This window comes from Pteropus vampyrus, unplaced genomic scaffold (genome assembly GCF_000151845.1).
Source record: "Pteropus vampyrus isolate Shadow unplaced genomic scaffold, Pvam_2.0 Scaffold126, whole genome shotgun sequence".
Lineage (NCBI taxonomy): Eukaryota > Metazoa > Chordata > Mammalia > Chiroptera > Pteropodidae > Pteropus > Pteropus vampyrus.
Window position 1 is genome coordinate 3954398 of NW_011888907.1, and position 11924 is coordinate 3966321.

The window sequence follows — 11924 nt, forward strand, 5'->3', positions numbered from 1 at the left end:
TCTGGCCCCACGGGTAGTGAAAAGCATCCTCAAGAATGCTGTCATGTCACAAATCTGAAGGGCTCCTGCCTCTCTCACCTGGGTGCTCATAAAATGAGATTTAGACAGTGCTTGCTGGTACCCCATTCAACCCTCCAATTCAATACCCCACTGATCTGCCTGCCCCAGGCCTGCTCCTCCATCCACCAGCCTCCCCAAAGGCCTAGGAGTCCCTGAGAGTCTACTCCTCCCTTCATCATTTACACTAGTCCTGCTGGCTCTGTGTCTCAGAAACAGCCCCAATTTGCCCATTTTCCTGTACCCTGCAGTGGCTTTGGGTACAGGCCCAGTATTCTCCGGCCAAGATGCTGCTTCTGCTTTCTACATGTGTCTCTTGTTGCCTCTACCCCTGCTTCCCCATGGCAACCATCTTTAAACATTTTTAGAACAGTTTTCCATTTACAGGATTATTGCGAAGAGAGCATGAAGATTTCCTGTGTATCTTACACTCAGTTTCCCTGTTATTAACATCTTATATTAGTTGGTATATTTGTCACAACTACTGAACCAATAGTTGAGACATTATTATTAACCAAAACCCAGAGTTTATTTAGATTTCTTCAGTTTTCCCTAGTGTCCTTTTTCTGTCCCAGGATCCCATGTAACATACAGTTAACATGTGTCCTTAGGCTCCTCTGGGCTGAGACATTTTCTTAGACTTTCTTAGTTTTGATGACCTTGACAGTTTTGAAAAGAACTGGTCAGGTGTTTTGTAGGATGGCCCACAATTGGGATATTAAAATACATATATTGAAACATATTTGATATATAACATTGTGAAAATTTAAGGTGTATAACATGTTGATTTGCTACATTTATATATTATAATATGATTTCCACAGTTGAGATTTGTGTGGTGTTTTTCTCATGGTTGGACTGTGGTGATGGATGTGGGGAGGGGGACCACAGAGGTGAAGCTTCTCATCACACTGCAACCAGGGCACATGCCATCAACATGACTTATCACTGTGATGTTGACCTTGATCACCTGGCTGAGCTGGTGGCTGTCAGGTGTCTCCTCTGGAAAGCTCCTTTTCCCCTTTTCCAGGCTGTCCTCTTTGGAAGGAAGTCACCGCAGCCCACTCCTGAGGGTGGGGAGTCCCACTTCCCCTCCTTGAGGGCAGAACATCTGCATAAATTATTTGGAATTTCTCTGGGCAATATGTCTCATCTCTCTCCTTTATTTACCTATTCAATCATTAATATCAGTATGGATATTTATTTTACACTTTGGGTTATAATCCAATACTACCTTATTGATTTTCTTGCTCAGATTGTTCCAGCTTTGGCTGCTGGGAGCTTGTTTGGTTGGCTCTCATGTCCCTTTGATATGCCTCCATTGCATACTTGACTTTTTTATTTTAACGTTTCCTTACTCTGTCACTACAAGATGCTCCAAGCTCAAGCATTTCCTGCACCAGGCCCAAAATCAGCCTTTTCTCCAGGGAGCAGCCTCAGTGCCTTTCACTGGAGAATGGTGTTAGAAGCCAAGACTGGAGCAGTAGGGATGCTCATTGCTACTGGGATATCGCTGTTTCCAGGCCCTCTCAGCTGACAGAGCAAGGATATCTATGTGTGTATACTAACCTGTGTATGTACATAGATTTATAAATATTTCCATATGTAACTGTCTGTATATTAAGTTGTGAGTCTGTATATGAGTTCGTTCAGATGTCTCTATATCTATTCCTTTATGAAGTGAATCTATCTAGCCTCCTTCCCTTGTCTATCTGTAACCTTTCACTGAAACAGTGAGAAACCAACCTCCTACCATTCCCCCTCCATTTGCTTCACTGTCCCATTCCGGGTGCATGGAGAGCAGGAGAGCAGCTTTCAGAGGTTAACTCAAACCCATAGGGGGGTTTTCAAACAAAAACCCCTCACCTGCTTCTCCAGCTCTAAATCCTTCCCTGACTGCTCAGCACCCTCAGTCAAGACCCCAGCCTCCTTTAAAAAGCCATCCAGGCCTGTGCAATCTGGGCCTGTGCAGTCTGGCCCTGCCCCCATGGCTTGCAGTAGGAACAAAATCAGCCCTACCCTAGGGCTCCTGCTGTTCCAGCTGCCTGGAGCACTCTCTTCCCAGCTCCACATCTGACTGGTAACTTAGCTCTCAGATCCTACCTGGAAACCCTGGTCTGGGCTGACTCCTTAGGGTTGGGCCGTTGTGTCAGGCTCCACCTCCTTCCCTAACAGGTTGGGAGCTCCTTGGGGGACCCTGGTAACACTCATACCAGCCAGGTGAGGTCTGAACTGCATTCTACTCCTCACGCCCACCTCCCTCAAGCATGGGCCAGGGGCAAGGTGGCAAAGTAGATGATTATTGTTTTACAGACAGGGGGACTGTGGTTTATGAACAAGAAGATACTCTCTGAAGTTATATAGTGAAGACATGTCAGAGGCAGGACTCGACTCAGGCACACTGATGCCAAAGCTCTTGCCAGCCCTGATCTTGGAACCCAAAAGATGCTGTGGGATGGGGAGGACAGAATGCAGAATAGGCCTATATGGGATGGCTGGGGCTAAGCAAGCCAGGGAAGGAAACTTGGGGTTCTAGTCCAACTAATCCAATCCAAGGCCACATCACCTGGAGATTCACAGGGCAATTTTCTTATTTATGAGATGGAGGTGGTGTACCCAGAGAGATTAAGTAACATCCTCAAGATCGCCCAGCTGTGCTGCCAAGCTGGGACACAACCCACATATCCTGAGCACCTACTGTGTGCCAGGCACGTAAAGTCACATATCGTGTGTAGGCAGGTGCCAGTCATGTCCTGTCTAAGCAGCAATCCAGGCTACAGACTAGAAGGAAACACAAGAGGGTGGACAGGGTGGCATTTTAAAGGGAATGGGTCAGGAAGAGCCAGAGGAGTGCCCAGGCTAGGGGTGGGAGTTGGGGGTGAGATCAGAGGGAGAGCAGAGAGGGCTTCCTGGAGGAAGAGCCCTAGGAGTTGGGGCTTGGAAGATGGTTATTGTGCTGCTTTTCCCAGGAGAGGTCATCCCTCCTTTCTTCATCACTACTTCTCAAGAGCTGACATCTTCCCAGAAAAGGGCCTCAGCCATGTCCACCAGGGATCATGCCCCTAGCCCCACGTCCTCCCCGTCCCCATCTCCCAATTCTGTGCTCCAAACTTGGCCTTCTCACTGCTCCCCAGCCTGGCCCCACCCTCAACCCCAAGAAGGGGAACTTGCAACTGCTCGGTGGGGTGTGCAGGCAGCTGTAGGACCCACAGCCTCTTCCCCTTGTTCCGGGGGCTTCAGTTACCAAGTCTCCTCTCGGTTCCTCTGCCTCCGTGGGTCCTCCCCAGGCACACTTTCCCGCTTCCCCTAACTATACTTGATCCTTTGCATCCGCATCCCTGGGCAGTGTGGGGGCCTTCTCTGGTGCCATCCCACCGCTCCAAAAAACTCCCTCCCCCGTGGTTTGTGGTTGCCTGTGTCTGCCTCGCCCACTTGACAGTTTGCCTTATGAGGTCAGCATTTGATGAATGACAACTGACTGGATGGTAGCATTTTAGGCAGAGAACACCAGGAGTACAAAGGCCTGGAGGCAGGATCTGGATGTTGAAGTAACACCAAGAAATCCTAGGCAGTTGTGGCTCCGCACAGGGTGAGTATCCGGGAAGGGCTGCCCGTGCACCGGCAGCGCAGACTGTGCCCGGGCCAAGGGCATATATCCGGCTCCTGACTTGCGCAGGCCCAGGGCCCCCAGGTGCTTTGCTGCTGCAGGGATATTTTTAGTGGCTGCTCCTGCTGCGTCTGGGCCAGACAGCTGTCAGGAGAGATTGGAGAGAGGGAGGAAGACCAGACAGAGAGAGGACAGAGAAAGGAAGAGGGGCGGGAGTGGGAGAGACTCCAGGCTATTTTATTATGTAGATGGGAGAGGGTCAGTATAAAGTTTTATTGGAATGCAGCCACTTTCACCTGTTCAGCTGCAACAGCAGAGTTGAGTGGTCTGAAGAGACTGTATAGACCACGACATCGAAAAATTTAAAAAAAAAAAAAATCTTAAAAGTCTGCCAACCCAACCCCTCGTCACGGCAAAATTCTCTTTGGGGAGTTGTCGGTGGTTATTAGTTGATTTTCACTATTTCTGATTTCTCTCTTTCCAGGTACAAGGGAAGAGCTTTCTGCCTCTCAGCTCCTGAACTAGGCAGTCATGTGACTTGCTTTAGTCAGTGAAATGCTTCGTAGTGGAAGCCCTTAGGAGTTGGTGCCTGACTGGCTGCCATGTGTCCCCGTCCTCTGTCTGGATACCTGATTTTCTAGGTGGTGGAAATTCTATCAAGCTGGCATGCTGAGTACGGGTGAGGAGAAACACAGCAGCATCAGAAATGTAAAGGGCAGGGAAATATCCACCAAGTATTCAGGGCAAAAACCCAGACTCCACTCCGCACCCCCAGCTTCTTAAAATAAAAATACCAAGGAGAGCTCTCCGCACCAGCCACTGGCCCTGTGACTCTGATTCCTATCTGCTAAGGACTGACTTGTGTCTCCCCACAAAAAAAATCCTATGTTGAAGTCCAAATCCCCAATAGGATGGTGTTAGGAGTTAGGGCCTTTGGAAGGTCATTAGGGTTTGATGAGGCCACGAGGATGGAGCCTTCATGGTGCGATTATTGCCTTTGTAAGGCACTCAGGAGAATTTGCTCTCTGTGCCCCTGCCACCCTGGCCATGTGAGGACACATCAAGAAAGCAGCCGTCTGCAAGCCAGGAAGAGGCCTTCACTAGAACCCCACCATTCTGGCACCCTGACTTCTAGCCTCCAAAATCATAAAAATTAAGTTTGTTGTTTAAGCTGCCCTCTCTGCGGTTACATTACAGCACCCTGAACAAAGACACTGATTGAGAGTCTGAGGAAGGAGTCTGTACCATGAAAACCTACACAGCCACAAACAGTGTGCTAACCATCTCAGGACGTCCGATGATGAATTATGTCCTGGGGCTGCTGTCACAAAGTATCACAAACTGGGGGGCTTAGAACAGGTGTGGGCAGTTAGTTCTTTCAGGAGGTTCTAGGGGAGGAGCCATCCTCACATCTTCCAGCTTTTGGGGGTGCCAGTGTTCTTCCACTTACAGCTTCATCACTCCAATCTGTGCCTCCATCTGCACAGAGCCTTCTTGTATGGGTCCGTCTCCCCTTCTGTCTCTTATAAGGACATTTGTCATTGGATTTAGGGCCAATCCAAGATGATCTCATCTCGAGATCTTTCACTAAATTACATCTGCAAAGGCCCTTTCTCCACACCTAGTCACATTCACAGGCATCAGGGATCAGGACTTTGGTATGTTTTTGGGGGTCACTTTCAACTCTGTACAGATGGCATCTTAACTAAAATTTTATCTAGGAGTTTCTGTATGTGCAGTGGTCAGGGTAGGGGCTCATCATGAAATTTGTTTGTAACCTTTGGGTTTCAGATTCCTCCTTCCTGCAGCTGTGACTCTCCTGGTATGAGTATCTAATTTCTCCAGGAACAGAGAGCAGCTTTTGTTTTACGACTTTGGAGCAGAGACTGCGGTTCAAATCTCACCTCAGCCATTGACCAGTCTGTATGGCAAGGGTCTGTATGCCTTCCCTGTATGTAAAATGGGCCCCTCATAGTGGCCAGGTTGGGCTGGAGGGCCAAGGGCCACTGGCAGTGATCACTGCTGGAGAGGCATGCCCTCTCCTGGGCCTCAGTTTTCCCATCTGTATCATGGAGGCCAGAGCACCCCTGACCTGGAGCCCACACAGTGGCGATGACTGTCCCAGATGCCAAGTCTCCTGTCAGCAGAAGGAACCGAGGCCACAGCTGAGTGGGACACTTGATTTATTTCTGATGCAGTGACTCTCAGGACAGTGGCAGATTTGGTTCGAGGGGTGAGGGTCAGGATGGGGGTGATGTGGGGCTAGAATTCCACCTTGCAGGCAGGGAAGGCCTCGTCCTGCATGGACACTGTGCTGTTACTGCCCAGCACTGTGATGCCCAGCGCCTGGTGCTGGGCATGTGTCTCCTCATACCACTCATGCATGGCCACTGAGTCGAAGGTGGGGATCAGGGTCACCTGTGGGCAAGACAGATGGACAGACAATGAGGGGGAGAGTACCCTCTGCCCTCCTGGCTCAGGCCCTTGGCAGCCAAGGCCCTTCTTCTCTAATGGCATGTGCTCTGCTTCCCTCATTTCTTACCTGTTTGCAGCCAGCAGCCAGTACGTCCCTGAAGTCCCTTCTATTCCCCACAGCACCCAAAGGACCCTCTTACAACCCAGGAGACCAGGCCACCACTCTGTGAATCCCTCTCTGTACCTCCTGCTAGTGGCTCATTTGGGCCTCCCTCCAGATCCTTGGACATACCAGGCTTGCTCCCACCTCCAGGCCTTTGCCCATGCTGTGCCCTGTGCCCTCTCTCCCTCCCAGTTGATTTGTAAGCTGTGTGCAAAGCTCGGGGGTCACACACTCACACCCTGATGGGCAGCCAGGTACCTCGAAGTTCCTCCCTTTACCCACACTTGCCTCATCCTTCCAGGTTGTTTCAAGGCTTCCTTTAGGTACAACCCCAGACCCTCTTTCCTAACTATGTAGATGCTGCGCCCATCCCCCCTCCCCCACCCCCTGCCATTCCTCTTGGCCAGTTCTCATGATAGTGGGGTAGTTGAGAGCCAGGGGTTAGGGGAGGTGATCAAATCAGCCACACCCTGTGTCCTTACCCAGGTTGCTGCAAATAGATGAAAAAAAGGACATGACAGGAACAGCATCCTGAGAATGGTGGGGGAGGGAACTCCTACATTTGCCCTCCTTCCTTTCCTTGTGGCCTTGGGGATGCAGCTGAGTCTCTCTGAGCTCCATTCCCTCCTCTGTGTGGTTCAATAGGAAGACACCAGAAGGTACTGAACCCCCCTTGTGCCAAAACTGTCTGAGGCCCTGGGGTGGTCACATACCTGGAGGTCACGGTCCCACTTCTGCTTGCTGGCCAGCAGTGCATCCAGGACGGCCCGCATGCCCTCTTCTTTGTGCTGGTCCTGGCCACTGATGACGTAGCAGAGTGCGCGCACCCGCCGGAAGAACTCCTCATCCACCAGGCAGGCACTGTGCCCACTAGGCAGGTAGGCCAGGTCAAGGTAGATCGGGGAGCCAGGTGAGGCCTCCAACCCACCTGGCCGGCTACCAGCTGACCCTGTGGGCCAGAGAGATGGGATCAGTTGTGAGCTCCTGGGACTGAGAAGGGGCTGAGACTCAGGGCCTGGGACAAGGCTTCCAGTGGCTCCCTTCTCAGCATGAGGCCTGATCTCACTGTTTTATGGTTGGTTGACAAGCCCACCCTGGCATGAACTGCAAAAACCCCTGGCTGCTTCCTCGTGCCTGTTTAGTCCTTGGACACAAACATCCTCAGGGCCAGAAGGAGGAGGCAATCGTGGAGTGCTTCCTGAAAGAGGCGGGTTTTGGACACTTGAGCCCTAAAAGCAACTGGTGTCTGGAACACTCTGCGGCCACTGCAACATCTACCTGTTCAATTACTCGAGGGATATTTATCGAGCCCTCCAGGGCATCAGGTCCTGTGAACACAGCAGTAACCAAGACAGATAAAAATCCCTGCCCACCAGGGTGACAGAGAGCCAGAGCTAGCATGGGAGGCACTGAATTGCAAGGAGTCCCAGGATGGAGTGGCCTAGATGGAGCTGGGGCAGCTGCACTTGGGGCTTTGTCCACAGCCCTGAACCCAGAGCCTATACGAGGGAACAAGGCAGCCACTCCAGTGTGAGTGAACTCATAATCACTTCACCGAGGTCTTGGGTACAGGAAACCTGCCAGACATTTGGCGTCTTATGATCATAAACACTGCCCAGTTCAGGGTATGGGCCCAGAGGGCAGTGGGAGCATTTGCAGGTTAAATGAAACCCCTAGCTTTGGGCAAGTGGTGTTCCCTCACTCAAAACTGGGGACTGTGGCTGCAAGGATCCTGTACAGAGCCTTAGGAAGATAAAGCTACTGTGGCTATGAAGAGCACAGGGAGACAGAAGTGGCAGAGTGGAAAGAGCAAAGAGAAGATGTGGGGAAACATGGGCAGGAGGATGCGGGTAGGAGAGGGGCCAGCAAGCTATAGCCCACAGGCTATATACCACCTGCTTTTATAAAGACGGTTTTACTGGACTACCCATTCAGTTACTTACTGAGATGTTTTTGTGCTACCAAGGCCAAGTTGAGTTTGGAACAGAGACAGTCCAGCCTGCAAAGTTGAAAAGTTTACCCTTTGGCCCTTTAAGATTCAGTTTGCTGACATAGCATGGAGGGTCAGAATCCTGAATGGTCAAAACTGTGGCCTCTACAAAGAGGCCAAACACCTGGCAGACAGAGCCTCAGATGATCCCCAACCTCCAGGTGCCAGCCTTTCCCATGGGCTCAGAGGGGCCACCCTCGCCCTGCAACCGTGCTGGGAACCCCTGACTAGCCAAAGGTCACAGGGGCCCATAAGATGCCTTCCTTGGAATTTGCTCAAGAAAGACAAGAGATGGTAGCTCAGGCGGGCACTGAAGCTCATCAAGAGACCGGGGTGGCCAAGAGCCAAAGACAGGCCACGCAGGGAGAGAAGCCAGAGATACCCATCAGCTCCTAGAGGGCTGGACTACCCTGGGCACCTGGAATAGGGCCCAACCCACAAGCAAATGCTCAGTAAACATAAGCTACAATTATTACTGTTGTCACTGTCATTGCTTTGTCACCAGCCCTCCCTAAGTAATTCTACACCCACACTAACCAAAGCAGTGATCACCAAGCATTGCAACATGGTATGAGCTGACAGGAGCTGGGGTTGTCAAACACATGCCAAGCCCCCAAAACTTAGTACAGAAAAGAAAAAGGGCTCTAATAATCTTTTATGTTGATTACATGTTTAAGTATCACCTTGATATAGTAGTATGCCGGAAAGTTAACAAAGCAGGGGGATTCGGCAGTAGGAAGCACCGCTCCCCACCTACAGGACGATTGTATTGCAGACCCTCCCTCTCAAGTTGAAGTGACTTATGTGAGATTTAAAGGACCACAAATTTCTTCTTGTTTCTTCCCTTCTGGAGCCAGGTATTTAAGGACGAAGATATTCAGAAGCAACTACATACACAGGAGAACTTAGAAAGTTACTACACATGCCCAGAGAAAAGTTTAGGCTGAGAAAAGACCTGGGAACACCTTACATTTATACTTCAAGACTGATCTCTGGCACAGAGACAGCCCACAATAATTAAACATCCAAAAGCCACAGCAAACCCTGGGGAAAGAGGAAATTTGGATTGTCAGTTACCACATTATTACATTCGAATGTCCAGTTTTAAAAAAAACACAAGGTACATAAAGAAACAGGAAAGTATAGACCATCCAAAAGAAAAAATAAATCAACAAAACCTGTCCCTGACAAACACCAGATGGTAGACTTATTAGACAAAGACTTTAAAACAACTGTCTGAAAGATCCTCAAAGAACTAAAGGAAGACATAGAGAAAAACCAAGAAAACAATGTATAAACAAAACAGAAAATCAGTAAGAAGATAGAAAACAAAAACAAACCAAAAAGAAATTCTACAGCTGAAAAAGTACATCTGAAATGAAAAATTCACTAGAGGGATTCAGTTCAAGATTTGAATAAGCAGAAGAATCAGCAAAATTGATGAGAGGGCCATGGAAATTATCAAATTAGAGAAATAGAAAAAAGATTAAATAAAGTGAAGTTTTAAGAAACCTGTGGGACACCATTAAGAGAACCAACATACATACTGTAGGATTCTCAGCAAGAGAAGAGAGAGAGAAAGGGGTAGAAAAAATATTTAAAGAAATAAAAACTCAAGATTTCCCATATCTGATTAAAAACATGAATATAAACATCCAAGATGCTTAATAAACTCCAAGTACGATGAACTCTGAGACCCACACTGAGACACATTATACTCAAACTGTTAAAAGCAAAGACAAAGAGAATCTTGAGAGAAAGTGGTGCTAAAGGAGAAGTTTATACCAAAATATTATATTTAAGAAGCTTATATTTAAAAAGAATATCTCAAATCAATGACCTAACTTCACAACAACCTAACCCAGTTCTTAAGGAACTAGAAAAAGAAGAACGAAAGTAAATCTAAAGCTAGCAAAAGGAAGAAAATAAAGATTGGAACAGAGATCAATAAAAATAGAGAACAGAAAAACAACACAGAGGAAAAGCAATGTCGGTTCTTTGAAAAAATTAACAAAATCGACAACTCTTTAGTTAGATTGACTAAGAAAAAAGACTCAAATTAGTAAGATCAAAAATGATGAACAGAATAGAATAAAGAGCCCAGAAATAAAGCCTCATATATAAGATCAAATGATTTTTGACAATGGTACCAAGACCATTCAATGGGGGAAAGAAGAGTCTTTTCAACAGTGGTGCTGGGAAACCTGGATATCCACATGCAACAGAATGAAGTTGAACCTTTATTTAGCACTTTATTCACAAATTAACCCAAAATTGATCAAAGAGCAAAATTTAAGAGCTAAAATTATAAAACTCTTAGAAGAAAACATAAGGCAAAAGCTTCATGACACTGGATTTGACAATGATTTATTGGATGTGACACCAAAACAAAGGCAACGAAAGAAAAAAAGAAATTGAACTTTAAGTTTAAAAAAAGTAAAAACTGTTGTGCATCAAAGGACACTATCACCAACAGAGTAAAAAAGTAACTCACAGAATGGGAGTAAATATCTTACAAATCATATCTGATAGGGGACTCATATCTAGAATACACAGAGAACTCTCACGACCCAACAACAACAAAAAAAACAAACAACCCAACTCAAAAATGGGCAAAGGACTTAAGTAGACATTTCCCCAAAGCAGACACAGAAACTGCCAAAAAACAAATGAAAAGATGCTCAACATCACTAATCATCAGAGAAATGCAAATCAAAGCCACAAGATACCACTTCATACCCATCAGGATGGCTACTAACAAAAACCAAACAAACAAACAAACAAACAAAGTAAGTGTTGATGAGGATGTGGAGAAACTGAAACCCTCGTGTACTGTTGGTGGGAATGTTCAATGGTGCAACTGCTATGGAAAATAATATGGAGGTTCCTCAAAAAATTAAACATAAAATTGCCACATGATCCAGCAATTCCACTTCTGGGTATTTATCCAAAAGAATTAAAAGCAGGGTCTCAAAGGGATGTTTGCATGTCCATGTTCACAGCAGCATTATTTATATAGCCAAAATGGAAGCAACCCAAATGTCCATGGTTGGATGAATAAACAAAATGTGATCCATCCATACAATGGAATATTATTCAGCCTTAAAAAGGAAATTCTGACACCTGCTACAACATGGATTAACCATGAGGACATTATGCTAACTGAAACAAGACGGTCACCAAAAGGACAAATGCTGTATGATCCCACTTATATGAGGTCCCTAGAGGAATCAGATTCATAAGAGACAGAAAGCAGAGGGGTGGGTGCCAGGGGCTGAGGGGAGGGGGATGGGAGTTAATGCTTAATGGGAAGAGAGTTTCAGTTTTGCAAGCTGAAACAAGTTCTGGAGATGAATGGTAGTGATGGCCGCACAACAATATGAATGTACTTAATGCCACTAAACCAGACACTTAAAAATGGTTAAGGTGGTAAATTTCATGTTATACACATTTTGTCACAATTAAGGAAAATCAGAAGACAAGGTTAACAAAGCAGGTCCCAGACTGCTATCCTCAGGAAGGCCTGCTTACAGGTTGGCCTGGGGCTGGCATCTGGGAACTGAGATTTCAGAAGGGCTCTCACTGTTCTGTAAACAATAAGGGTGGCTCTCTAAGCCTACACCATTCATACGGCAATGTGGCTTAGGCTGAACACTGGCTTTCCCTTTTCTGAGGAGTCTGGAACTGTGGAA

The 11924-nt window shown here is 47.2% G+C and overlaps 1 protein-coding gene across 1 annotated transcript in view; it reads right to left on the reverse strand.

Annotated features, from left to right (window-relative positions):
- Positions 1–5830: 5830 nt before the first annotated feature.
- Positions 5831–11924, reverse strand: part of MAP1S (microtubule associated protein 1S) — a 13642-nt gene continuing 7548 nt past the window's right edge. Inside the window, exons 6-7 of the mRNA XM_011366824.2 lie at positions 6956–7191; positions 5831–6082 (exon numbers count right to left, since the gene is read on the reverse strand). Of these exons, the coding sequence (XP_011365126.1) occupies positions 5927–6082; positions 6956–7191 (392 nt within the window). The 3' untranslated portion in view covers positions 5831–5926. The remainder of the gene's footprint in view (positions 6083–6955; positions 7192–11924) is intronic.